We start from the raw sequence: 27,581 nt of genomic DNA, 5'->3' as shown, positions 1-27,581 counted from the left end.
GGAAGTGTAGTCAACCTTCCCCAATTGTTATAATTGAGATCAGCAGTACCTTTGCCTGCCTGCCTCTGTACCTAGAAGAAAGACTCTGCAGCATGCCAAGTACCACTGTGTGGTAACTATATGTAGCAGAGGAAGACTCACACATAATTAAACTGCAGAGACTTATTATTAAACATCTATTAAAAACAATGATACTAAGACTAGTGTAGCCAAATATAAAGTCAGTCTGTAGGAGGCAGTTTGGCATGTCTCTATGAGAGGTTCTTTCTACTTCCTCAACAACTGCTGCCTTTATCAATTGCTTATTCAAAAACATGCTGTTCTCTGGCTAACCTGGTCTTCTAGGAAAAGGTATGAATGTGCTTTTTATTTTTAACTGTGTTCATCTAAGAGGTGGGGATTGTACTCCTTAGCACCCTGTAGCAGTCGGAAATTCACATCAATTCTGTGTGGGAGAGGGGGCTCTTCTTTGGCATTAGTTTGTTTCCTTTTGGTTTATAAAGAGGTAAATTACCTCTCCTTTATTATTCTGTTTGCTCTTTTTTATTATATTGTTTGTTACTTTAAGTGGTGATCACACTGCACACCTTAGGTAGATTTTCCAAGAGCAGTTAGTGCAGGCCTGAATCTGCTCCCATTGAATCTGACATGGAAACTCTTGCAGGAAGTTGAGTTGGGTCAATGCTGAATGCTCTGAAATTCAATCTGCCTCCTTTTACACTGTAGCATTGCACCAGTTTGTACTCTCCGATGAGGTGGCAGCATTAGCTCTATATTAGTTTGGATCATCTTCCTGAGGTGGGAATATCAACTGATCCTTGTTGTGACTATCTTCTCTTGCAGCAGATTTTATGTTTGTCTCCTAATGTTTTGCTCTGTTCTCCCTAAGAAAAAAGTAGAGCCCCATGATGGAGCAAGAAAATTATAGATGTTACAAGCAGCAGCTTAACTTTAAATTTATGGTTTGACTTGCAGTCCAGTTTCTCAGTGATCCCACAAGTCTCCAGCCATAACTTCACTTACCCAGAGTAACTATGAGCTATAATCATTAATGCTGATGACACTGGTGTCACCTTAGTAGTGAGGTACATTTCGAATAAAGAACATCTCCTTCTTCCACCTTCTGTTGCAGTTCAGAAGTGTTATGTATTGAGTTTTAAATTCACATGAACACAGCTACAAGGCTGCTTTTCATTTTTGTGAAGTCTATTTCATAAGCAGGCAGGGAAGCAAATGTCACTGATTGCTACAGAATAGCTGTAACATTGGTTTACTTGCTTCACAGCTGCTGGATGGTGCTTGACTGCAGTAACTTGTGATCATGGCAGGATCTGATCTAACATGGCTCTAAGAACCCTTCACGCTGAATAAGTCATTGGGTGAAACCCCAGCTTCACTGGTTCCCACTGATTTCAGTGGGGCCAGGATTTCATCTTTCTAGTTGAAGGTATCTGAGCCTCTTGCCAGGGTGCAGCCCTAACTGACGGAAACCGTCAGATTGGCTTGTTTTCAAACTGATCCCAAAAAGAGACAGAGGCAGTGGAATTGGATTTTTTTAAATCAATAAAATTTTATTGTCAGAGTTATAAATATTTTCCATTTCCCCCTATTTACATTTGCAAAATATTTCAGGACAGCCTACCATCGCTTATACTTATACTTCTCTAGAAATGCCATGAAAATGTCATTATGAAAAAATCTGTATTTTCAGCTCACAAACCCAGTTTCCATACACTTGGAAAAAGAATCAAAGGGGGGGGGGGGGCAGGATACAGTACAGCAGGCAACATTGGCTACACAGTAGCAAAAAGACTGAGTCAAGAATTTCTTAGCATCTGTTATGATGACAAGCTTTTTAGGACATTTGTTATAGACCAGCGTTGGTCAGTGCATTTCTGAAGGACCAGCTGAAATCCAAATTCATTGTCACTGTTTTCCTGTAACTCCAGGCAGCGCTTGGATTTTCTGTTCTGGATTGGACCTCCCTTTAAAAAAAAAGTAAAACCAGTTTTGATTAAAAGTCATGCGAGGTCTTTAATGCATGATATTTCATGTTAGACAAGCACTTTGAATGATTATTTATTGTAGGAGAGGCCAGTCTGAGGTGCATGGTAGTGTTGGACTGAGGAGGGAAGATGGTTTTCTATGGAGCCTTAATTCTATGGCCAGCCAGGGATTTGGTCAGACCTTGATGTAATAAAGAGCAGCCCCGCGGCTTGTTCTAGTAGCTGGAAATAGCTGGAATACAGCAGCATGCTGGACGTTCCCTTTAAACTGCTTAGAAAGATGGATCTGTTCTACCCTACTCTGCCCTGGTCAACCTTCATTGCTCCTTTGTGCTACTAGAGCAGCATTTGGCTACTATAATGAGCCAACGATCTGACTCAGTATGTGTCCATATTGTCCAGTATTCCCTGTACTTGTCAGATCTCAAGATCTAGAAAGGCATTGAATTATGACTTCAACAGAGAACCTAGTCATCATTTATAATCACACGGGGTATATCTAGACTGCATCCTTCTGTTGGCAGAGGGATGCAGATTAGGCAGGTTGACATTGCAAATAAGGCAGGGATTTAAATATTCCATGCCTAATTTGCATAAAAATGGTTGCCATGTTGTGCCGACTCAGCACTTTGTCGGCAAAAAGTGGCAGTCTAGAGGGGGATCTGTCGAGAAAGAAAGCCTTTTTTGACAGATCCCTTATGCCTCCGGCAAGGAGGTTTAAAGGACTGCTACTTTTTGCTGACAAAGTGCAGAGTCAGCAAAATGTGGTGGCCATTTTTATGCAAATTAGGCATGGGATATTTAAATCCCTGCCTCATTTGCAATGTCGACCTGCCTAATCTGCATCCCTCTGCCAACAGAGGGATGCAGTCTAGACATATCCATGTAGTTTATGTGCCCTTTGAGTTCCATATTCAGTTTGCAGCCTGTATATGGCAAATTAAAGGCCGAATGCTGCCCTCATTTGACTTCACTGAGAGCAGGATCAGACCTTATATCTAGGCTTAGAGTTACCAGGGATTAGTTTTCCTTCAAATAAAGGTGCAATTTGTTCTTTTCCTTTGTTTAACAATGATAATGAGAATATGTCTTAATGACATTCTTCCAAGGTTTACAGGGTAATTGGCACAGTGACTTGTAGGAAAAGTTTCTCATATACACATAGGCTAGTTATCTGTAGTGGTGTCTGAAAAGCATAGATCAGAATAAACCCACAAGACTGAGATTTAATACAAAAATAGCTGGAAGAAACTTCTCGTAGACATGTCAGTTACTTGTTTACATTAAAAAACAACAATCTAGTGAGGTTTTTTTAAAACTCATACTGAAATTTTTCTCATTAATTTTGCTGAAGCCCATGTTGGACTTTTGCATTATAAAGTTGCAGTGTCACAGATGTTCAACAAATTAATCTCATGGATTTTAACTTAAATATGATAGAAATGCTGAGATGCATTCCCCATGGAATTGCTCACAAGGCAGCAATAACATATGCCACTCAAACTAGGACTCCACACATTCAGGAAGGTGCCTACGTGCTGCTCACTTGAGTTATACATAATAAGCAATTTTTCTGATAAATGAACATCTGTTAATACCTTTCTTCTTGAGAGTAGCCAATAATGTACAGAATTAGGTTTGACAGCACTGAAGTTTAAATATGGTTAAGCTTGAATAAGAAGTCCATTTTTAGCATAGCCTACAAAATTCAAATCATGAGCTCCCATAAGCCCTTTTTTGAAAGGTTTAGATGAGAATTTCAGATTAAATTCTCACTGATTGCTGTGCCTGGCTTTCATCGTTGATATGCTTCTATTGCTGTACAAGTGTGCTTCCCATTAATAGTAATAATGGTAGTTCCATGTGGCTGTCCACCAGGAGATTAGACCTCCTTTAGCACATACAACTGTTTGAAATTCATAATGTTTGCTGTGGGAAATGGCCCTTGCAATTGATTCAAGTTTAATTTTGTGCCATTTGCTCCTCTCTTCCATCCCAATTGTCACTTTGGCCCCAATCCAAAGCTTAATGAAATCAACAAGAGTCTTTCCACAGAGTGCAGTGGGTTTTGGATCAGGCCCTTCATGAAAGGTTTCAATTAAATGGCTATTTTCACATTCAAAAGTGGGACTATTCTTACAAGGGGAAGCATACAATCTTCAATGTCTAGCATAAAGATAATGAGAGGACTTTACAATATGAATCAAAGGGTGTAAAAATGACAGTTCTTAGGATCCCAATCCTTCAGGGCATGAAAGCTCAGATTTTCCATGGCAGTTAGATGTCTAAATACCTTGGTGAATCTGGACCTGAGTGCCTCCTATTGCAGTGGTTCTCAACCTGAGGTACATGTATCCCTCTGGGGGTATGCAGAGGTCTTCCTGAGGGTACATCAGCCCATCCAGATATGTGTGAGATTTATAACAGGCTACCTAAAATGCACTAGCAAAGTCAATAAAAACTAAAAAAAATCCTACAATTACTTTATTTGTGCTCATCTTTATACTACACACTGACATATAAATACAATGTTTATATTCCAATTGATGTGTTGTATTTTTATGTCAAAAATAAGAAAGTCAACAATTTTCCAGTAACAGTGTGCTGTGACACTTTTGTATTTGTCTGATTTTTGTAAGCAAATAGTTGTAAAGTAAAATGAAATCTAGGGATATGCAAGAAAAGGGTACAGTAGTCTGGGAATAAAGTGTCTATGTCTGCTATGTATTTTAAATGAGCGTGTAACTAAGGTTTGTACATAGAAACACCAAGTGGTCACCTTCTGAATGGACACATTTCATGGGGACAGCTGTGCTCTAAAGCCAGCTGTCACCAATAGGTGTACTGCAGATTAAAATCATGAATATGTTAGTGAAAAAATGACTGACTTTACTTGAGGTAGGGTACCCTAACGTAACTCAGAATGCTGTTTTAGTTCACATTCCAATAGCTATTGAGCACAACAACATGTCCATGAATTGAAACAGCCTGAAGCCCGCATTGCTGAATTAAAACTAACATGAAATCACCTTTGTAGGCATATGCTCTTAATCATCCAAGGCATAACGGTACCACTGGGTGTTTGTTGAGTGCCTCCTTACACAAGATACTCAGCACCTTACTGGAACATTAGGCCTCAACCCCATTTTCATTTTGTTTTTATTCACACTGTGAGGGCTGGATTTATTGATTCCCTAACTGGTTCTATTCCCTTCTCAGCTGCATCTTGCCCTCAAATTCTCTTTATTCCAGTTCTAGGCCATTAGACAGCAAGGCTGTCATCTTCCTCCATCTTCCATCTTCCTCCACCTTCCTCTAATACCATTAACTCACAAACATCCCACTCTCCCTACCTCTAATATCATCAATTCACAGACACTTACCTTCCTTCCTCCCCCACCCCCTGCATCCCCCTCCTGTTCTGCAATGTGATTTGTCCTTTTCATATTTGTTCATTTTTTTAAATTGTATCCTTTGGTATATATGGTTGTGACTACTTTCTTCCACTATTTGATCTGAGGAAGTGGGTCTGGCCCACAAAAGCTCATCATCTAATAAACCATCTTGTTAGTCTTTAAAGTGCTACATTGTCCTGCATTTCATCTTCCTCCACAGTAACTCTCCCTACGCTTGAGCAACGTGATATTTCTTTTTTTTTACCAGTGAAACTAAACAACAATTAAGTTGAAGGATAACAAGAAAGATTTCTACAGGCATATTAGCAAGAAGAAGGTGATCAGAAAGAGTGTGGGGCCCCTACTGGATGAGGGCAGTAATATAGATGATGTGGGGAAAGCTGAAGTACTCAATGCTTTCTTTGCCTCTGTCTTCATGGACAAGGTCAGCTACCAGACTAATGCGCTAAGTGACGCAATATGGGACAAAGGTGGACAGCCCTTGGTAGGGAAAGAACAAGTTAGGAACTATTTAAAAAAGCTAAACATACATAAATCCATGGGTCCGGACTTAATGTATCTGAGGGTACTGAGGGAGTTGGCAAATATCATTCTGTAGCCTTTGGCCATTATCTTTGAAAAGTTGTGGAGATCGGGAGAGATCCCAGATGATTGGAAAAAGGGAAATGTAGCACCTACCTTTAAGAAAGGGAAGAAGGATGATCCAGGGAACTATAGGCTGGTCAGTCTTATCTCAGTCCCTGGAAAAATCAAGGAGGGGATCCTCAAGGAATCCATTTTGAAGCACTTGGAAGAGGAGAACGTGATCAGGAATAGTCAGCATGGATTCATGAAGGGCAATTCATACCGACCAATCTGATCAGCTTCTATGATAAAGTAACTGACTCCGTGGATATGGGAAAGTCAGTGGATGTGATATATCTTGACTTTAGCAAGGCTTTTGATACAGTCTCCCACAATATTCTTGCCAGCAAGTTAAGGGAATGTGGATTGGATAAATGGATGGTAAGATGGATAGAAAGCTGGCTGGAAGGTTGGGCCCAGCGGGTAGTGATCAACGGCTGAATGTCAGGATGGTGGTTGGTTTCTAGAACCGAGCCCCAAGGTTTGGTTCTGGGACGGGTTTTGTTCAACATCTTTATTAATGACCAGAATGAGGGGATGTATTGCACCCTCAGCAAGTTTGCAGATGACACTAAGCTAAGGGGAGAGGTAGATATGCTGGAGGGCAGCGATAGAGTCCAGAGTGACTTAGACAAACTGGAGGATTGGGCCACAATAAATCTGGTGAGTCCTACACTTGGGACGGAAGAATCCCAAGCACCATTACAGGCTGGGGACCAACTGGCTAAGTAGTAGTTCTGCAGAAAAGGACCTGGGGATTACAGTGGATGAGAAGCTGGATATGAGTCAACAGTGTGCCGTTGTAGCCAAGAAGGCAAATGGCATATTAGGTTGCATTAAGTGGAGCATTTCCAGTAGATACAGAGGTGTGATTATTCCTCTTTATTCGGCACTGGTGAGGCCACATCTGGAGTATTGTGTCCAGTTCTGGTCCCCCAATTACAGGAAGGATGTGGATGCATTGGAGAGGGTCCAGTGGAGGGTGACCAAAATGATTAGGGGACTGGAGTATATGACCTACAAGGTGAGGCTGAGGGAGTTGGGTCTAGTTAGTCTGCAGAAGCGAAGAGTGAGGGGGGATTTGATAGCAGCCTTTACTTCCCGAAGGGAGGTTCCAAACTAGCTGGAGAAAGGCTGTTCTCAGTAGTGATGGATGGCAGAACAAGGAACAGTGGTCTCAAGTTGCAGTGGGATAGGCCCAGGTTGGACATTAGGAAAAACTATTTCCCTAGGAGGGTGGTGAAGCACTGGAATGGGTTACCTAGGGAAGCAGTGTTTAAGTCTTGGCTTGACAAAGCCGTGGCTAGGTTGATTTAATTGGGATTGGTCCTGCCTTGGGCAGGGGGCTCGTCTTGATTGCCTTCTGAGGTCTCTTCCAGCTCTATGATTTTATGCCTCTAGATTTTATGCCAATCTGGGAAATAGAGGAGGAGCAGGCTGAAATGTATATTGAACGTAGGCAGACAATTTGTCCTCTTTCAGCTGGAGACAGCAACCTGTGCTGCAATGCAAACTTTTATGGAGTCATGACTGATTCATATTTGTTTTGTTAAAGTAGATAATGGATAATATGAAATGGCACTTTTGAATTTGGCTTCAGTGTTCCAAACGGTAGGCAAGATGGCAGACTGCAAAAGTCATTCTATAGTACAGGTAGTCCCCGACTTACACAGATCCGACTTAAGTCGGATCCGCACTTACGAACGGGGCTGTCTCGCCCCAGAGGTCGAGGTGGCGGATTGCTACCTGCGAGCTCCGGGGCGAGAAAGCCCCGTTCGTAAGCTGCTCTGGTGCCCCTGGTCTGCTGGAGACCATCTCCAGCAGACCAGGGGCACCGGGCGGGTTCCCGTGCTTCTGAGGCTTTGCCAGAGCAAAGCCTCAGAGGTGCGGGAACCCGCCGCGGCTGCGGCTGCGGCTGCGGCTTCAGTCCCGGTGCCTGTGGTCTGCTGGGGACGGTCCCCAGCAGACCACAGGCACCGGGACTGAAGCTGCAGCAGTGGCGGGGTCCCGCGCCTCTGAGACTTTGCTAGAGCAAAGCCTCAGAGGTGCGGCACCCCACTGCCGCTGCGGCTCTGCTCCCATGTCCCTGGTCTGCTGGGGGGGGGGGCACAGCTAGTGTGCCCCCCCCCAGCAGACCAGGCTTTGGTTTTGGACCTTGGGGCAGAGCAGCTGGGGCACTGCCGATTGGTCCTGCAGCGCCGCTCTGGGCACTACTGGACCAACCCAGCAGCACCCCAGCTGCTCTGCCCCAGGTCCTGATTCAGCCGCTGCTGGTCAGTTTCAGCAGTGGCTGAATCAGGACGCCTGGGGCAGAGCAGCTGGGGTGCTGCTGGGTTGGTCCAGTAGCGCCGAGGAGCGGTGCTACTGGAGCAACCCAGCAGCACCCCAGCTGCTCTGCCCCAGGCGTCCCCAAGTCAGCCGCTGCTGAAACTGACCAGCGCTGACTACAGGAAGCCCGAGGCAGAGCTTGGGGGGGAGAGGGGAAGCTTGGGGTTCTTAAGTTGAATCTGTATGTAAGTCAGAACTGGCGGTCAGTTTCAGCAGCGGCTGAATCTGGACACCAGTTCCGACTTACATACAGATTCAACTTAAGAACAAACCTACAGTCCCTATGGGTATGTCTACACTAGAAAGTTAGTTCGAACTAACGGACGTTAGTTCGAACTAACTTTCCTATGCGCTACACTAGCGCTCCGCTAGTTCGAATTTGAATCGAACTAGCGGAGCGCTTAGTTCGAACTAGGTAAACCTCATTTTACGAGGACTAACGCCTAGTTCGAACTAGCTAGTTCGAACTAAGGGCTGTGTAGCCCTTTAGTTCGAACTAGTGGGAGGCTAGCCCTCCCCAGGTTTCCCTGGTGGCCACTCTGGCCAACACCAGGGAAACTCTATGCCCCCCTCCCGGCCCCGGACCCCTTAAAGGGGCACGGGCTGGCTACGGTGCCCGTGCCAGGTGCAAGCCTGCCAGCACCCAGCTAGCAGACCCTGCACCTGGCACGGCACAGAGCCACCCACCCGATGCCCCCCAGCCCACCCCCTCTTGCCGGGACCAGGCTGGCGGCTCCCAGGAGCTTGCCCTGGACCGCAAGAGGCGGGCACCTTCCTGGGCTAGTGCGGACATCGTGGACCTCGTCCACGATCTCCGCACTAGGCACAGGAAAGTGGCCGTCTAGGGCAGGAGAGCTGCCAGCCTGGCCACCCAGGACCAGGTGTGCATGAAAATCAAGGGGGTCCACTGAGACCCCCGACACTGAGCCCTGAGCTTACAATGGCCGTACTGGGTCAGACCAAAGGTCCATCTAGCCCAGTAGCCTGTCTGCCAACAGCGGCCAACCCTAGGGACCCTGGAGGGGATGGACCGAAGACAATGACCAAGCCATTTGTCTCGTGCCATCCCTCTCCAGCCTTCCACAAACTTTGGGCAGGGATACCACTCCTACCCTCTGGCTAATAGGACTCCATGGACCCAACCTCCATCACTTTATCTCACTTCCCTTTCAACTCTGTTCTAGTTGTAGCCTTCACAGCCTCCTGCAGCAAGGAGTTCCACAGGTTAACTATTTGCTTTGTCAACAACAACAACTTTCTCTTACTAGTTTCAAGCCTGCTACCCATTCCTTTCCTTTGGTGTCCTCTAGTCCTTCTTTATGGGAACTCAGGAAGAACTTTTCTGAATGCACCCTCTCCACCCAACCCCTGCTTTTAGAGACCTCTATCCTGTCCCCCCTCCGTCTCCTCTTTTCTAAGCTGAACAGTCCCAGTCTCTGTAGCCTCTCTTCATCTGGGACCTGTTCCCAACCCCTGATCATGTTAGTTGCCCTCCCCTCTCCCAGCCTTTCTCTTCCCCTCTCCCACCTCCTTTTCCCAGTCTCCCCCAGTTTTGTTCAATAAAGACAGAGTCAATGTTGGAAGAAACGTTATCTTTATTTTGTACATCAATAAGAAGGGGGGCTAGGGAAGGGCAAGTGGAAGGAGGTGAGGGAGGAATGGGGTACGAGCCCCCGATGGGGAGGACTGGGCTGGCTCTGCGGGCTTCTGGGGGTGGAAGCTCTCCTGCAGCCCCCCAATTACTCCCTCTCCCCAGATGGCAGCCTGCGGCAAGTGCAGCCGGGCTGATGGCCGAGTGGTGTGATGTGCCCAGTGTGGGCACTCAGGGCACTCCAAGCCAGAACTTCTTTGCAAGCGGGGCACCCCTTAGAACTGTGTGTCCGGGGTGGGGGTCGGGACCCTTTAAGCGCAGCCCTCGGCTAGCCTGAGACAGCATCTCCATGCTCTAAGTCCTCCTTTTATGCCCTGCCGGCACTGCTTCCGGCCATCATTAAGCCCTGTTCAGAGTCCACTCAATGTGGACTTACTAGTTCGAACTAGCAAAACGCTAGTTCGAACTAGTTTTTAGTTCTAGATGCGTTAGTTCGAACTAGCTTAGTTCGAATTAACTAATTCGAACTAGTTAGTTCGAACTAGCGCTGTAGTGTAGACGTACCCTATCTTGTACGTAACCCGGGGACTGCCTGTACTATGAATTGGAAATATATTTGCTATTAGAACTGGGTTTGGCTCTCCCCCCCCCCCCCGCACTGGTTTTCAGTGTTCTCCTGAGCATATTTAGTTAATGTTTTTTAATGAATGTTACAGCTCAGTCTATTCCAAGGCCATGCACCATATGGTGTATGCATTGTCACTACCATCAAGACAATATGCAGACCTCTTCAGCAAGCCATCTCTATAGACATATACAACAAATCAATTAAATCATTTTACCAGGGCACTCGAGTTAAGAAGAAAAAGCCTGCTCTTGCCACTATTGTGTTTCTGGGTAGCATTTTCTTCCATATTCCTGCTCAATAGGACCAGGCCAGTGTGGCTGCTGCCTCTCTAAGCTAATTCGAACTAGTGCATCTAGACCTAAAAACTAGTTTGAATTAGCGTTTTGCTAATTCGAACTAGCAGGTCCACATTGAGTGGACCGTGAACCGAGGTTAAGGATGGCCGGAAGCAGTGCCGGCAGGGCATCAGATTAGGACTTAGAGCGTGGAGCTGTTGTCTCAGGCTAGCCGAGGGCTGTGCTTAAAGGGACCCGGCCCCCACCCCGGACAGACAGTTCTCAGGGGTTCCCCGCTCGCTTGTCTAACTCGATGAGGGACAGCAAAGCAGTACTGGATTGGAGTGCCTTGAATGCCCACACTCGGCACATCACAGCACTCGGCCATCAGCCCGGCTGCACTTGCTGCAGGCTGCCATCCGGGGAGGGGGTCAATCAGGGGGCTGCAGGAGAGCTTCCACCCCGAGGAGCCCGCAGAGCCACCCCAGTCCTACCTATCGGGGGCTCTTACCCCATTCCTCCCTCACCTCCTTCCACTTACCCCTCTTTAGCCCCCCTTCCTGATGTACAAAATAAAGGACACGTGTGTTCAAAAATAGAAGCTCTCTTTATTGAACAAAACTCAGGGAGACTGGGAAAAGGAGGTGCGAGAGGGGAAGGCAATTAAAATGATCAGGGGTTTGGAACAGGTCCCACATGAAGAGAGGCTAAAGAGACTGGGACTTTTCAGCTTAGAAAAGAGGAGACTGAGGGGAGATATGATACAGGTCTATAAAAGCACGAGTGGTATTGAGAGGGTGCATAAAGAAAAGTTCTTCATTAGTTCCCATAATAGAAGGACTAGAGGACACCAAAGGAAAGGAATGGGTAGGAGGCTTCAAACTAATAACAGAAAGTTGTTCTTCACAAAGCAAAGAATCAACCTGTGGAACTACTTGCTGCAGGAGGCTGTGAAGGCTAGAACTAGAACAGAGTTTAAAGAGAAGTTAGATAAATTCATGGAGGCTGGGTCCATGGAGTGGTGGTAGCCAGGGAATAGAAATGGTGTCCCTGGCCTCTGTTTTGGAAGGCTGGAGATGGATGGCACGAGACAAATGGCTTGGTCATTGTCTTCGGTCCATCCCCTCCAGGGTAGCTGGCGTTGGCCACTGTCGGCAGACAGGCTACTGGGCTAGATGGACCTTTGGTCTGACCTAGTATGGCCATTCTAAGCTCAGGGTCAGGGGTCTCACTGGACCACCTTGATTTTCATGCAAACCTGCTCCTGGGTGGCCAGGCTGGCAGCTATCCTGCCCTAGACAGCCACTTTCCTGTGCCTAGTACAGAGGTCATGGATGAAGTCCACGATGTCCGCACTAGACCAGGCAGGCGCCCGCCTCTTGCGGCCTCGGGCAGACGCCTGGGAGGCGCCAGCCTGGAGGCGGAGGGCTGGGTGGCAGTGGGTGGCTGGTTCATGCCGTGCCAAGTGCAGGGTCTGCTGGCTGGGTGCTGGCAGGCTTGCAGCTGGCACGGGCACCGTAGACAGCCCGTGCCCCTTTAAGGGGTCCGGGGCCGGGAGGGGAGCAGAAGAGTTTCCCTGGTGGTACCCAGAGTGGCCACCAGGGAAAGCTGGGGAGGGCTAGCCTCCCACTAGTTCGAATTAAGTGGCTACACAGCCCTAAATTCGAACTACTTAATTCAAACTAGGTGTTAGTCCTTGTAGAATGAGGTTTACCTAGTTCGAATTAAGCGCTCCACTAGTTTGAATTGAGTTCGAACTAGTGGTTTGTATGTGTAGCGCCTATCAAAGTTAATTCGAACTAACATCTGTTAGTTCGAATTAACTTTGTAGCGTAGACATACCCAGAGGGATTACAACATTGTTCTCGGCATACACACCCACCTCAGAAGCAGAGCTGTTTTGTTTCCAACAGGACTTGAACCTTCATGTTTCTATTTTGTGGAAAAATTCATCTGGCTAAAAGCTTCTTTGCTGTCTAGAACAGCCCAATTCACACATATTAGCCAGCACTTCACTTGAGTGTATTTGTCATGTTTTAGACAGCAAGCTTCATTAGTACTGCCCATAATGGTGATATTTTACTAGGAAGTGCAGAGAGCTGTGCCACATATGTAACAGGGCTCCTTAGCATTTTTCTCTTGAATGGCACTTATGTGGAGGTCAGATTTTACATCAGAGAAGATTGGAAAAAGAAAACGCTTGTTTCCAAAAATGCTTTTGTTTATTATCAATCCCTTTATTACAAGCATTTATACTGTATGCATTACTGGAGCCTTTGAGTCCATTTTACATGGTGTGGTAGGGTCAGTCTCCCCCATGAGGCCCCAACCACTGTTCTGTCCACTGTCCCACACTTTGAGGGCTGCAGCAGGGCCCTCACCTGCAGAATTTTTGTCCCTGGGCCTTCCTGGCCCTTAGCATAATGGATGTTGCATTGGGCTGAAGCCCTGGGCCAGTCATGGCTGACCAGAAAGCCCTCTTCTTGCTCTGAAGGGTGGGGGGTAAGGGAGCCCTCCAAACCCCCCTACTCAACTCCACACCACCCCTTGTAGCCTTTAGCAGGGCTGGTGGTTCCTCTTGCTCCTCCACGCTGAGTCTCCTTAACACTAGATCATTTTCTTCCTCTCCATGCTCCTTCTCTCTCTCTTCTCCCTCAGGGAGGGTTTTTAAAGAGGCCCCGGGCAGCCCCAGTCAGCTTCACCTGGGCCTTAATTGATTTTGCAGCCGCCTTGACATGGCTGCTGCTAATTAGCCAGGATTGCTGACTCTCTCTGCCTCTCTCCCCTCCAACCAAGCTCTGTCTCCTGACTGGAGTGGAAAGGGAACCACCCTTCCACTGAGCACAGCAGGTTGCTGGTCTGGGCTTGTTGTGCTTTTTCCTTCCCTGCACCCCTTCCCTCCACTTTTTGGGAGGGGTGTCTGGGGGAGCCACTGGGGTTGTGGCAGGCAGGCTCTGGCTACATTCTGGGCCAGGACCCCTCTTCTTTCCGCCTGCTCTGTCTGCAGGCAGCCTTTCCCCACCCCCCACCCCTCAGCTGGCTGCAGGAGCTGCTGGGGGTGTTTGGGTGTACAGGGGGGACTTTGCTGTCTCACCCTAGTGGGGGGAGCGGGACCCCCATTTTCCATCTTTTTGGGGACTGCCTGGCCCCTTTTTCACAGTTGCAGGCCTGAACTTCACCGTTCCTGCAGCTGCTACTCCCTCTAGAGTGGAGGAGGTAAGGCGGCCATAGAGCAGTTGGAGCGGGAGGTTTTAGAGCTAGAGAGGTGGCTTGCCACCGGCTCTGAGGATCCGCCCCTCTGCGGAGCGTACCGGGAAAAGCGGGAGCAACTCCGGGCCCTCGAGGACCTTCGAGCCCAGGATGCCTTTGTTCGTTCTCGTATCCATCTCCTTCGGGAGATGGATCGAGGTTCCCGCTTCTTCTATGCCCTGGAGAAAAAGAGGGGGGCTAAAAGACACATCGTCTGCCTTCTGGCAGAGGACGGCACCCCCCTCACGGATCCGGTGGAGATGCGCGAGAGGGCTCGTGCCTTCTACGCCTCTCTCTTCTCCCTGCATCCGACCAACGACGACGCCCGCAGGGTTCTCTGGAACGAACTCCCGACGGTCAGCGCGGGCGACCGGGACCGGCTAGAGCTGCCTCTCTCCCTGGCCGAGTTCTCGGAAGCCCTCCGTCTCATGCCCACCAATAAATCCCCAGGCATGGACGGGCTGACCGTGGAGTTCTACCGCGTGTTCTGGGACGTCCTCGGCCCAGACCTTACCAAGGTCTGGGCCGAGTCCTTGGAGAGCGGGGTCCTCCCTTTATCGTGCAGGAGAGCCGTGCTTGCCTTGCTGCCCAAGAAGGGGGACCTCTGCGATCTGAGGAACTGGCGTCCCGTCTCGCTCCTCAGCACGGACTATAAAATCGTTGCCAAAGCCATCTCCCTAAGGCTAAAGTCTGTGCTGGCGGACGTGGTTCATCCAGACCAGACCTACACCGTCCCGGGCCGAACCATCTTCGACAACCTCTTTCTGGTCCGGGATCTCTTAGAGCTCGGGTGTAAGGACGGTCTGTCGTTCGCCCTCCTGTCCTTGGATCAGGAGAAGGCGTTCGACCGGATGGACCACGGGTACCTCCTGGGCACCCTGTGGGTCTTCGGCTTCGGGCCCCATTTTGTGGGGTTTCTCCAGGTGCTGTATGCCTCCGCAGAGTGCTTGGTCAAGCTCAACTGGACCCTGACCGCACCGGTCAGCTTCGGGCGGGGAGTACGTCCAGGCTGTCCGCCGTCAGGCCAGCTCTACGCTCTGGCCATGGAGCCCTTCCTCCGTCTCCTTTGCAAGAGGTTGGCGGGGTTGGTGCTCCGTGAGCCGGAGACGAGGCTGGTCCTGTCGGCGTATGCCGACGACGTGCTCCTCGTGGTCCAGGACCCGGGAGACCTGGCGCAGGTGGAGGCTTGCCAAGCCGTTTACTCGGCGGCCTCCTCCGCCCGGGTCAACTGGGTCAAGAGCTCTGGCCTGGTAGTAGGGGCCGGGTGGCAGGCGGGCTCCCTCCCACCCGCGCTTCAAGCCGTCCGGTGGAGCGCGGGTCCACTGCTCTATCTCGGCGTTTTTCTCTCTGCCACGCATCCCTCTCCACCGGAGAACTGGCAAGGTTTAGAGGCCAGGGTGGTTGAGCGGTTGCAGAGGTGGACGGGATTGCTCCGGTGCCTCTCCCTGCGTTGGAGGGCACTAGTACTTAACCAATTGGTCCTATCCATGCTCTGGCACCGTCTCAGCACCCTGGTCCCGCCCCCGGGTTTCCTGGCCCGTATCCAGCAGCTGATGCTGCGGTTCTTCTGGCAAGGACTGCATTCGGTCCCTGCAGGGGTTCTCCATCTTCCCCTGGAGGAGGGAGGGCAGGGCCTGACGTGTTTGCGCACGCGGGTTCACGTCCTCCGCCTCCGGGCCCTGCAGAGACTCCTCTTTGATGCAGGTAGTCCGGCGTGGAGCACGTTTGCGCACGCCTTCCTTCGCCGCTTCCGAAGGCTCCGATATGACCGGTAGCTCTTTTATTTGAGAGGTCTTCCGTGAGACCTCTCCGGGCTGCTGGCCTTCTACCAGGACCTCCTCCGCACCTGGAAGCTGCTTGCGGCAACCAGGTCCTTGGGAGCCACCTTGGGAGCAGACCTCCTCGCGGAGCCCCTGCTACACAACCCCCATCTACGTGTGCAGGTGGTGGAGTCTCCCTCGGCGCACCGGAGGTTGGTCCTGGCAGAAACCACCAGAGTCGGAGACCTCCAGGACTACCGCCGGGGAGACTGGGTGGATCCTCGGGTGCTCGCCCAGTGCATGGGGCTCTCCACCCTACGTACTCCCCGGCGCGTATTTCAGGAGGTGAAGAACGCTTTGCCGCCCACTGCTTGGGTTTACCTCGAAAAGGTCCTGCGAGAGGGTGCACCCCGCCCACCCCTCACCCCCAGCCCTCGCGAACTCTCCATCGGCCCCAAGCCCGGTGTACCTTCCCGACTGTCTCCCCCTCATCATCTTAGCCGGCTGCTCGCGATGCAGCCGGTCCCCTTCCGAACCGAGCCAAAGAGTCACCTGTACACGCTCGTGCTTCACACGCTCCACTTCCCCACCCTCGTGTCCCGCCCAGACCCCAAGTGGCGGGACCTCCTACCACCAATGGAGGGTGGGGAGCCCCGGTGGGCCAGCCTCTATTCGACCTTGGTTCCACGGCCCACCAGGGACATCTGTTGGAGAATCCTGCATAGCGCGGTGAGCAGGGGCGTGTACTTGGCGCGATTCAACCCTACCCCCGACACGTGCCTTTTCTGTGGCGTGAGGGAGATGCTGGCGCACATTTACATTGAGTGCGCCAGGCTACAACCCCTCTTTCGGCTCCTCCAGAACCTTCTTTTGTGGTTCTGGCTGCACTTTTCCCCCCACTTGTTAATTTGCGCACATCCCATCCGTGGCCCCACAAAGTCGTGAGACCTCCTGGTCAACCTCCTCCTAGCGATGGCCAAATGGGCAATATATAAAACCAGGGAGAAGAGGTTGGCCGGGGGAGGGGCCTGCGACTGTGGGGCCTATTTCCGTTCCTGCATCCGCTCACGTATCCGGGCAGAGTTCCAATGGGCAGCGTCCACTGGCTCTCTCGAGATCTTCGGGGGGCAGTGGGCGCTGTCCGGGGTTCTCTGCTCTGTATCCCCATCCGGTTCCCTCGTTTTAACCCTTTGACCCTCACACCTGTACCTGTTTTTTTCATTATTTGTCCCCCGTAATTAGTTGGCTTGTCCAGTTTCTGTGGACCCTCCCCACAGGTTGGGGGGTGGTCTTTTAGATGTGGGCGGGCTAATGCTCGCCCACCTCCTGGGTGCCAAATAGTACCAAGCTCTGGAACCGGCTGCACCTCCCCGTTCTGTTTCCTGACTGGAGTGGAAAGAGAACCCCTCTTCCACTGAGCACGGCAGGCTGCTGGTCTGGGCTTCTTGTGCTTTTTCCTTCCCTGCACCCCTTCCCTCCATTTTTTGGGAGGGCTGTGTGGGGGGGCCACTGGGGTTGTGGCAGGCAGGCCCTGGCCACATTCTGGGCCAGGTCCCCTCTTCTTTCTGCCTGCTTTTTCTGCAGGCAGCCTTTCCCCACCCCCACCCCTCAGCTGGCTGCAGGAGCTGCTGGAGGTGTGTGGGTGGACGGGGGGTCTTTGCTGTCTCACCCTGGTGGGGGGAGCGGGACCCCCATTTTCCATATTTTTGGGGACTGCCTGGCCCCTTTTTCACAGTTGCAGGCCTGAACTTCACCATTCCTACAGCTGCTACTCACTCTGGAGTGGAGGAGGTAAGGGGGCTGCTTTACAGCAACTCCTGGGGTTCTTAATTCCCCTCCACAAGTTTGGGGGGAGTGAGTGTTTGTGAGGGGCCTCTTGCCATCTGGGCCCCTAGGTGGCAGCTGGCACAGCTTTTGTGGGGTGCTGGGACTGGGGGTGGTTCCCTCTGTTCCCTGCTGTCTCCCCTGCATTTCTGCTGCTGCTGTTGCTGCTCCCTCCCCAGCCTCAGGTGCTGCAGGGGCCATCTCCTTCCTCGGCCCCACTGCTTGCCTCCCCGCCCCTCCCTTGCTCTGGTGGGTCGTGCAGCAGGTACAGCGAGCCTGCCACTCAGGCGCCCGTGAGCACACTAGCTTCCTTCCCCTCCACCCTCCGGCCTGAAGTATCTTGCTGCACTCCTGCTTTCTTGAACAGGTCCCTTCGCACAGCCTGCATTCCCTCTCCTCTACCCGTGTGCCCATGCCCCCTCTGTCATCTCGTTCAGCGCCTGAGCCTCCCACTCTTCTTTAGTTACCCCCCCCACACACACACCGTTTCACTTCCCACATGCCTTTCAATGATTGACCCTCTCACATTCCCAGTGCAGCCAGAGGAGCCGCTTTTACCGTCCTATGCTGGGAGCTGTATTCCTTACTCCTTCCGTTTTCCCCTTTCTGAACAGTCGCCCTCCACCCCACTTCCAGCCTAGTGGGGGGGAGCGGTGAATCTCCTTCCTCCCCTCCCTCTCCCTCCTTGCTTCCTCCCCTGGTGTATTTGGTCCTCCCCTAATTGTTTGTTTGTTTGTTTGTTTGTTTGTCCTTCCTTCCCACCTATAACCACAATGGAGGGGTTGTCCAGCGACACCCCTGCCAGACCTTCCTCGCCCACCCCTAAAAAGAAGAACCCCTCTGAGGCTGCCGGGGCCCCCGTCACTATGGTAGAGGGGGCGAAAATGGACGAGGACCCCGGGGCCTTGACCGCTTCTGCCGCGGCACCTCCAGTCACCTCTAAAGAACTTCCCCTGAAGGGTAGGAAGGGCCGGGGGACCAAGAAGGGCAAAAGCCCCGCCCGGAAGGCAAAACCTCCTGAGGCGAGGGCTCACTCCCCGGCTGTGACCCATCTGCTGGCCGCGGCCCCCCCTCCTTCCCGCTCCCCTGTTCCTTCCACCAGCTCTGGGGGCAACGGTGTCCCGGGCCCCAGGGCGTACGCCCAGGTAGCCGCCACCCTCCCACCTGCCGCCTCCCAAGCCGCCTCCCGGAATACCAACCCCGGTGGCTGCGGCCCCTTTCCCACCCTGACCAGGAGGCACAGGGTCCGTTGTCTCTTGGTGGCGGCCTCGCCCCACATGGAAACCTACGTGCGGGCGTTGGCACGCGTGGTGGGGCCCGCGGCCGTGGTGGCGGCCTCTAGGATGTTCGGGAAGGTGGTATTCTTCCTGGCGTCCGAGGCCGCCGCCCAGGAGGCGGTGGAAAGGGGTTTGGCGGTGGGGGGCGTCCACGTTCCCCTCGAGCCTTTGGAGGACCTGGGCGTACGGGTGGTCTTGTCCTCCGTTCCTCCCTTCCTCCCCAATGCCGCCCTACTGCCTTTCCTCTCCACCCTGGGGAGGCCTCTGTCAGTCCTGAGTCCCCTTCCTCTGGGCTGCAAAGATCCTACCCTCCGCCACGTCCTCTCCTTTCGCCGGCAGGTACAAATCCAACTACTGCCGGCGGGACGTGGCGGAGAAGCCCTCGAAGGGTCATTTCTGGTGCCCCATCAAGGGGCCCAGTACCGGGTATACTACACCATAGGGGAGGCCCGGTGTTTTCTCTGTCGGGCGACGGGGCACGTCTGAAGGGACTGTCCCCTGGCCCGGTTTGGAGAGGCACCCGGGACCCCCGACGCCCGGGAGGGCACCGGCCCTACCATAGCCGGTGGCCCTGACGGTCCGATCCCTGGGGTCGCCCCTCCTCCAACCATGACCGTCGTCAATCCCGCTCGGGTTCCGCAGGGCCCAGATGAGCGTGCGGGTGCTGTTGCTGCCACCGCCAAAAGCGGCAAGGCCGGGCCCGCGGAGGAGAGGGCGGCGGGGTCAGTGACGGGACTCGGGCAGGACATACCTCGGGGAGGCATCCCTTTCCCCTGCTGCCCAGCCCTCATCTACCCTTGCCCTCCGACCAGCGCCCTTGTCCCCTGGCTCTTCCTCCAATCAGGGCCAGCCCTCTTCTTCCGAGGGATGGGAGCTTACAACAGGGAGGCGCCGAAAGCGTGCTCGGCATTCCACCCCGCCCACTGAGGAGGAGGACAACCTCCCTGCACCTATGGGGATGGACGCTGAAACCGTCCCACCCTCTGAGCCCTCGAACGATTCACAGCACCGCGAAGCAGTTGAGGTGACCGCGGCGGTTGCGGGAGAGGTGAACACCTCCCTCCCGGGGTCCCTGCAAGAGGGGGCATCTGTAGAGGATGCTCCCACTGTTCCCACCTCCGCTGAGGGGGCGGTCGCTGACCTTGCCACCGACAAAGATCACCATCTGGTGGCGGGCAGTGGGCTCGCCTTCCTCTCTCAGGAGGTGGAGGCTTTGGGGCTGACCCCGGCTGCCTCAGAGGGGGATCATCAGGTCCTGGAAGGACAACCACAGACCTCTCTTTCCCCTTCCGAGTCGCTGCTATCTCTTCTCCCTGCCTCTGAGTTGCCCCAGGGTGCGACCGTCTGCCCGGCCATCGGCAGCGTTTCGGCCGCGGCCGCCGAAACCCTTGAGGCTCTCAGCAGAAGGGAGGTCCCGTTAATATCCGTCACCCCCGGTGCTGAGGCCTCTGGTGCTGCACTTTCTGTGGCACTGGAGCCCAACACTGGGGAGAGTACCACTACCCCTACCGTTGCCACCGATTCTCTGCCCTGGAAGGAGGAACCGCATCCCGATGCCTCCTTCGCTGAGGCTTCTCGCCCACCTCCTTCTCCTGATCCCTGTTCCAACCCCCTCCCAACTGAGCTTCCCGCCCCTCTTCCTCCTCCCCCCATCCTTGTCTCTTCCCCAATCCTCCACCGCTTCTTCCCCCTACCCCTCTTCCTCGTCTCCCTCCCTTTCCTGATCCCCTGCCTGAACTCTTCTCTTCCCCTTACTCTGTTACTGCCGCCCCTGGGGTTGCCACGTTTACTCTAGACGTTGGCCCCCGGGAGGCGGTCTTTGTTTCTCCTGCTCCCGGCACGTCTGGGGCCGGTCTCCCTCCGCCACTGTCCTCCCAGCAGGGACCTCAGACACCCCGCAACCTGGTGTCGATGGGTCACAGGACTCAGGGAGAGGTCTGGCCCCAAGGCATTGGAGGGCCCGAGGCCCCGATGCCAGATGCGCTGAAGGGCGAGATGCGTGATTTCTTGGAAGACATCCGAGGCTCCAAGAACAAAGTCGCTCTCGCCCTTCAGCGCTGTGGAGATTTTCATCTCATCCTACAAATAGTAAGGACCCTCCTAGGGGAGGGTAAAGGGACCGGGCGGCGGGAGGCCGCAGCTTACCAGCGGGTCCGCAGCTTCCGTGATGCCCTTCTTACCTTTGGGCACGGTCACGGTTTGCTGCGAGGCCCAACGGGGGCCGCTGGCACTCCTGCCAAGAAGGATCTTCCCCAGCCCTCTCGATGCCAGCGCTCATCATTGCCACTCTAAACACCCGGGGCTGCAGGTCCAGCCTCCGTAGGTGTCAGGTACTCTCCTTCCTTCGGAAGGGGAGGTACTCTGTCGTATTCCTCCAGGAGACCTACGCGGCTCTGGCCGCAGAGGCTAGCTGGCAGCTGGAGTGGGGGGGACAGGGTTTATTTCAGCCACCTGTAGGCCCGTCAAGCCGAGGTGGCTACCCTGTTCTCCCCAAACATGCAGCCCGAGGTGCTGGGGACCGCCGAGGTCGTGCAGGGTCGCCTTCTACATCTCCAGGTTCGGATAGAGGGGCTGATATAAAATCTTGTCAACATCTACGCCTCGTCATCCGTCTCAGAGAGGCTCCGCTTCTATCAGCGGGCGTCTGCCTTCCTCGGCTCTTTGGATCCTGGCGAGTGCCTGGTTCTGGGCGGGGACTTCAATTGCACCCTCGAGGACCAGGACCGTACGGGGCCCGAGCAGTGCCCGGTGTGACGGACCGGGCCGTGTCTGGGCACAGCTGAGGGCGTCCGCTTAGGGCGAACTGCTCGAATCCGGGGCTACTTACAGCCCCCGACTGGTGACCTCTCCACACAGGCCACAAACCAGTCCCACAGAGCGCTTCAGCAACCTGCCTGAAACCTCCCGAGCAAAACCCCTCCAACACCCCAGCAATATCCGTGCCCCAGATGGCCCCGGGCCTCATACACAGGTGGGGGGGTCTTAGCACCCAATCCCACCTACCCCGAACAAGTTCTGTCCGGTTCCAAGAAACCAGCCACAGATCCCTGGTCAATTTACCCTCTGGACCTTACCCACAAATCACGCTGGGCCAATCCTTTAGAATCTATATCTAAAGGTTTATTATTACAGGAAAGAAAAGCATGAGAGTAAGGTTATTAAAGTACAGTATGTTACATGCACCGAATCTCCCAGTTCTCGATGCAGGCTCTAGCAGAGATGTTACAGCTTCTGGTTTAAAAGTTCTTATTGCACATCCTACGATCAGGATGGGTTCACAGGTCTTCCAGGCTCTTCAATCCCTGCAGTGCTGCCTCTGGGATGAAGTGCTGAGCTGAGAACAAAATGGCATCGACCACATGGCCTCTTTATACCCCCTTCCTGGCCTCTTCTGGTATGCAGCAGGTCACCTGGTCCTCAGCCTCTCTCTGCTGGCCGCTCTTAGGTGTCCACCCTCATGCTTTAGGTGTGTCTTTGGGCCATCAAGTGCCATTGTTCCACAGGGCTTCACTACTCAGCCTGTCCATAGCAATGCTTAACCACATTCAGAGAAATATTCAGCTTCCACACAGATTACAGATCTACACACACAGACATTATATACTCACATAAATAGTGTACACAGGATCAGAAAACAACAAGCTCCCATTCAATACCCCACATGGCTCCCTTTCATACCAATTTCTGGGGCCAACACCCCCACCTAGGGGTGCAGCAGCAATCTGGCTGCTTCCCTCCATTTCGGTAATGTGACACCCGGCTGCCGCGGACGTCCTCAGGGAGATAATAGACCATCACTCCCTGGTGGACGTCTGGCGTGACCTCCACCTGGGTGAGGAAACGGTTTTTACCTACGTCCAGGTGGTGGGTCATCGGTCTTTCCAATCCCGGTTGGACCACATTTATCTGTCTCGCAATCATCTCTTCCGGGCCCACTCCTCTGGCATTAGGCCGGCCCCGTTCTCGGACCACCATTTAGTGGCCGTGAAGGCCTCTCTTTCTTCGGAGAGGCCGTGGCCGGCCTACTGGCATTTCAATAACAGCCTGCTGGAGGAGGCGGGCTTCGTAGCGTCCTTCCGGGAGTTCTGGCTGGCCTGGCGCGGGTGGCGGTGCGCCTTTCCCTCAGCACGGCAGTGGTGGGATGTGGGGAAGGTGCGCACGCGGCTCTTTTGCCGGGACTACACCCGGAGGGCCAGCCGGCGGAGGAATGCGGTCATCGAGCGGTTGGAGCGGGAGGTTTTAGAGCTAGAGAGGCGGCTTGCCACCGGCTCCGAGGATCCGCCCCTCTGCGGAGCGTACCGGGAGAAGCGGGATGAACTCCGGGCCCTCGAGGACCTTCGAGCCCGGGGTGCCTTTGTTCGTTCTCGTATCCATCTCCTTCGGGAGATGGATCGAGGTTCCCGTTTCCTCTATAACCTGGAGAAAAATAGGGGGGCTAAAAGACACATCGTCTGCCTTCTGGCAGAGGACGGCACCCCCCCCTCACGGATCCGGTGGAGATGAGTGAGAGGGCTCGTGCCTTCTACGCCTCTCTCTTCTCCCCGCGTCCGACCGACGCCGACGCCCACAGGGTTCTCTGGAATGAACTCCCGACGGTCATCGCGGGCAACCGGGACCGGCTAGAGCTGCCTCTCTTCCTGGCCGAGTTCTCGGAAGCCCTCCATCTCATGCCCACCAATAAATCCCCGGGCATGGACGGGCTGACCGTGGAGTTCTACCGCGTGTTCTGGGACGTCCTCGGCCCGGACCTTACCAAGGTCTGGGCCGAGTCCTTGGAGAGCGGGGTCCTCCCTTTATCTTGCAGGCGAGCCGTGCTTGCCTTGCTGCCCAAGAAGGGGGACCTCCGCGATCTGAGGAACTGACGTCCCATCTCGCTCCTCAGCACGGACTATAAAATCGTTGCCAAAGCCATCTCCCTAAGGCTAAAGTCTGTGCTGGCGGACATGGTTCATCCAGACCAGACCTACACCGTCCCGGGCCGAACCATCTTCGACAACCTCTTTCTGGTCCGGGATCTCTTAGAGCTCGGGTGTAGGGACGGTCTGTCGTTCGCCCTCCTGTCCTTGGATCAGGAGAATGCGTTCGACCGGATGGACCATGGGTACCCCCTGGGCACCCTGCGGGCCTTCGGCTTCGGGCCCCATTTTGTGGGGTTTCTCCAGGTGCTGTATGCCTCCGCAGAGTGCTTGGTCAAGCTCAACTGGATCCTGACTGCACCGGTCAGCTTCGGGCGGGGAGTACATCAAAGCTCTACGCTCTGGCCATGGAGCCCTTCCTCCGTCTCCTTTGCAAGAGGTTGGTGGGGTTGGTGCTCCGTGAGCCGGAGACGAGGCTGGTCCTGTCGGCGTATGCCGACGACGTGCTCCTCGTGGTCCAGGACCCGGGAGACCTGGCGCGGGTGGAGGCTTGCCAAGCCGTTTACTCGGCGGCCTCCTCCGCCCGGGTCAACTGGGTCAAGAGCTCTGGCCTGGTGGTAGGGGCCGGGTGGCAGGCGGGCTCCCTCCCACCCGCGCTTCAAGCCGTCGGGTGGAGCGCGGGTCCACTGCTCTATCTCGGCGTTTTTCTCTCTGCCATGCATCCCTCTCCGCCAGAGAACTGGCAAGGTTTAGAGGCCAGGGTGGTTGAGCGGTTGCAGAGGTGGACGGGATTGCTCCGGTGCCTCTCCCTGCGTGGGAGGGCACTAGTACTTTACCAATTGGTCCTATCCATGCTCTGGCACCGTCTCAGCACCCTGGTCCCACCCCCGGGTTTCCTGGCCCGTATCCAGCAGCTGATGCTGTGGTTCTTCTGGCAAGGACTGCATTGGGTCCCTGCAGGGGTTCTCCATCTCCCCCTGGAGGAGGGAGGGCAGGGCCTGACGTGTTTGCGCACGCGGGTTCACGTCCTTCGCCTCCGGGCCCTGCAGAGACTCCTCTTTGATGCAGGTAGTCCGGCGTGGAGCACGTTTGCGCACGCCTTCCTTCGCCGCTTCCGAGGGCTCCGATATGACCGGCAGCTCTTTTATTTGAGAGGTCTTCCGCGAGACCTCTCCGGGCTGCCGGCCTTCTACCAGGACCTCCTCCGCACCTGGAAGCTGCTTGCCATCTACGTGTGCAGGCGGTGGAGTCTCCCTCGGTGCACCGGAGGTTGGTCCTGGCAGAAACCACCAGAGTCGGAGACCTCCAGGACTACCGCCGGGGAGACTGGGTGGATCCTCGGGTGCTCGCCCAGCGCATGGGGCTCTCCACCCTACGTACTTCCCGGCGCGTACTTCAGGAGGTGAAGGACGGTTTGCTGCCCACTGCTCGGGTTTACCTCAAAAAGGTCCTGCGAGAGGGTGCACCCCGCCCACCCCTCACCCCCAGCCCTCCCGAACTCTCCATCGGCCCCAAGCCCGGTGTAACTTCCCGACTGCCTCCCCCTCGTCATCTTAGCCGGCTGCACGCGATGCAGCCGGTCCCCTTCCGAACCGCGCCAAAGAGTCACTTGTACACGCTCGTGCTTCACACGCTCCACTTCCCCACCCTCGTGTCCCGCCCAGACACCAAGTGGCGGGACCTCCTACCACCAATGGAGGGTGGGGAGCCCCGGTGGACCAGCCTCTATTCGACCTTGGTTCCACGGCCCACCAGGGACATCTTCTGGAGAATCCTGCATGGCGCGGTGAGCACGGGCTTGTACTTGGCGCGGTTCAACCCCATCCCCGACACGTGCCTCTTCTGTGGCGTGAGGGAGACGCTGGCGCACATCTACATCTAGTGCGCCAGGCTACAACCCCTCTTTCGGCTCGTCCAGAACCTCCTTTTGCGGTTCTGGCTGCACTTTTCCCCCCACTTGTTAATTTACGCACATCCCATCCGGGGCCCCACAAAGTCGTGGGACCTCCTGGTCAACCTCCTCCTGGCTATGGCCAAATGGGCAATCTACAAAACCAGGGATAAGATGTTGGCCAGGGGAGGGGCCTGCGACTGTGGGGCCTATTTCCATTCCTGCATCCGCTCACGTATACGGGCAGAGTTCCAATAGGCAGCATCCGCTGGCTCTCTCTCGAGACCTTCGGGGAGCAGTGGGCGCTGTCCGGGGTTCTCTGCTCGGTGTCCCCATCCGGTTCCCTTGTTTTAACCCTTTGACCCTCACACCCGTCCCTGTTTTTTCATTATTTGTCCCCAGTAATTAGTTGGTTTTTCCAGATTCTGTGGACCCTCCTCTCAGGATGGGGGGAGGTCCTTTAGTCCGCCCACCTCCTGGGTGCCAAATAGTACCAAGCTCTTTCACCTGCTGTATCGCCTGATTTTGAGGTGGAGAGAGGAACCACTCTTCCATTGAGCACGGCAGGCTGCTGGTTTGGGCTTGTTGTGCTTTTTCTTCCCCTGCATCCCTCCCCTCCTCTTTTTGGGAGCGGTGTGGGGGGGGGGCTACTGGGGTTGTGGCAGGCAGGCCCTGGCTACATTCTGGGCCAGGTCCCCTTTTCTCTCTGCCTGCTCTGTCTGCAGGCAGCCTTTCCCAACCACCCACCCCTCAGCTGGCTGCAGGAGCTGCTGGGGATGTGGGGGTGGATACGAGGACCTTTGTTGCCCTCACCCTGGTGAGGGGAGTGGGACCCCCATTTTCCATCTTTTTGAGGACTGCCTGGCTCCTTTTTTCACAGTTGCAGGCCTGAACTTCACCATTCCTGCTGCTGCTACTCCCTCTGGAGTGGAGGAGGTAAGGGGGCTGCTTTACAGCAGCTCCTGGGGTTCTTAATTCCCCTCCACAAGTTTGTGTGTGTGTGTGTGGGGGGGGGGTGAGTGTTTGTGAGGGGCCTCTTGCCATCTGGGCCCCTAGGTGGCAGCTGGCACAGCTTTTGTGTGGTGCTGGGACTGGGGGGTGGTTCCCTCTGTTCCCTGCTGTCTCCCCTGCATTTCTGCTGCTGCTGTTGCTGCTCCCCGCCCCCAGCCTCAGGTGCTGCAGGGGCCATCTCCTTCCTTGGCCCCACTGCTTGCCTCCCCGTCCCTCCCTTGCTCTGGTGGGTCCTGCCGCAGGTACAGAGAGCCTGCCACTCAGGCGCCCATGGGCACACTAGCTTCCTCCCTCCCCCTGGCCTGCAGTATCTTGCTGCCCTCCTGCTTTCTTGAGTAGGCCCCTCCTCACAGCCTGCATCCCCTCTCCTCTACCCGAGTGCCCATGCCCCCCTCTGTCATTTTGTTTGAGGCCTGAGCCTCCCTCTCTTCTTTAGTTACCCTCCCCCCCACACTTTTCACTTCCCACGTGTCTTTCAAATAATTGACCCTCTCACATTCCCAGTGCAGCCAGAGGAGCTGCTCTTACCATCCTGTGCTGGGAGCTGTATTACTTACTCCTTCCCCTTTCCCCTTTCTGAATTGTCACCCTCCACCCCACTTCCAGCCTAGTGGGGGGGCAGGGGTGAACCTCCTTCCTCCCCTCCCTCTCTCTTCTTGTGCCCTCCCCTGGTGTTTTTTTTTTGGTCCTCCCCTAATTGTTTGGTTTTTTTGCCTTTCCTTCCCACCTATAACCACAATGGAGGGGTTGTCCAGTGACACCCCTGCCAGACTTTCCCCGCCCACCTCTAAAAACATCAACCCCTCTGAGGCTGCTGGGCCCCCTGTCACTATGGTAGGGCTGGT

The 27,581-nt window shown here is 54.0% G+C and overlaps 1 protein-coding gene across 2 annotated transcripts in view; it reads right to left on the bottom strand.

Moving 5' to 3' along the window:
• Nucleotides 1-1,552: 1,552 nt before the first annotated feature.
• GALNT18 (polypeptide N-acetylgalactosaminyltransferase 18) overlaps nucleotides 1,553-27,581 on the bottom strand; it is a 699,281-nt gene continuing 673,252 nt past the window's right edge. Inside the window, exon 12 of one of the 2 annotated variants that reach the window (XM_075927908.2) lies at nucleotides 1,553-1,985. In XM_075927908.2, coding sequence (XP_075784023.1) covers nucleotides 1,839-1,985 — 147 coding nt within the window. In that variant the 3' untranslated portion in view covers nucleotides 1,553-1,838. The remainder of the gene's footprint in view (nucleotides 1,986-27,581) is intronic. The other variant, XM_075927910.2, reaches the window with a different exon arrangement.

The sequence above is a fragment of the Pelodiscus sinensis genome, chromosome 5, assembly GCF_052426305.1.
Source record: "Pelodiscus sinensis isolate ZL-2025 chromosome 5, ASM5242630v1, whole genome shotgun sequence".
NCBI classification, from domain to species: Eukaryota; Metazoa; Chordata; order Testudines; family Trionychidae; genus Pelodiscus; species Pelodiscus sinensis.
This window is presented reverse-complemented; position numbering and strand designations above follow the sequence as displayed.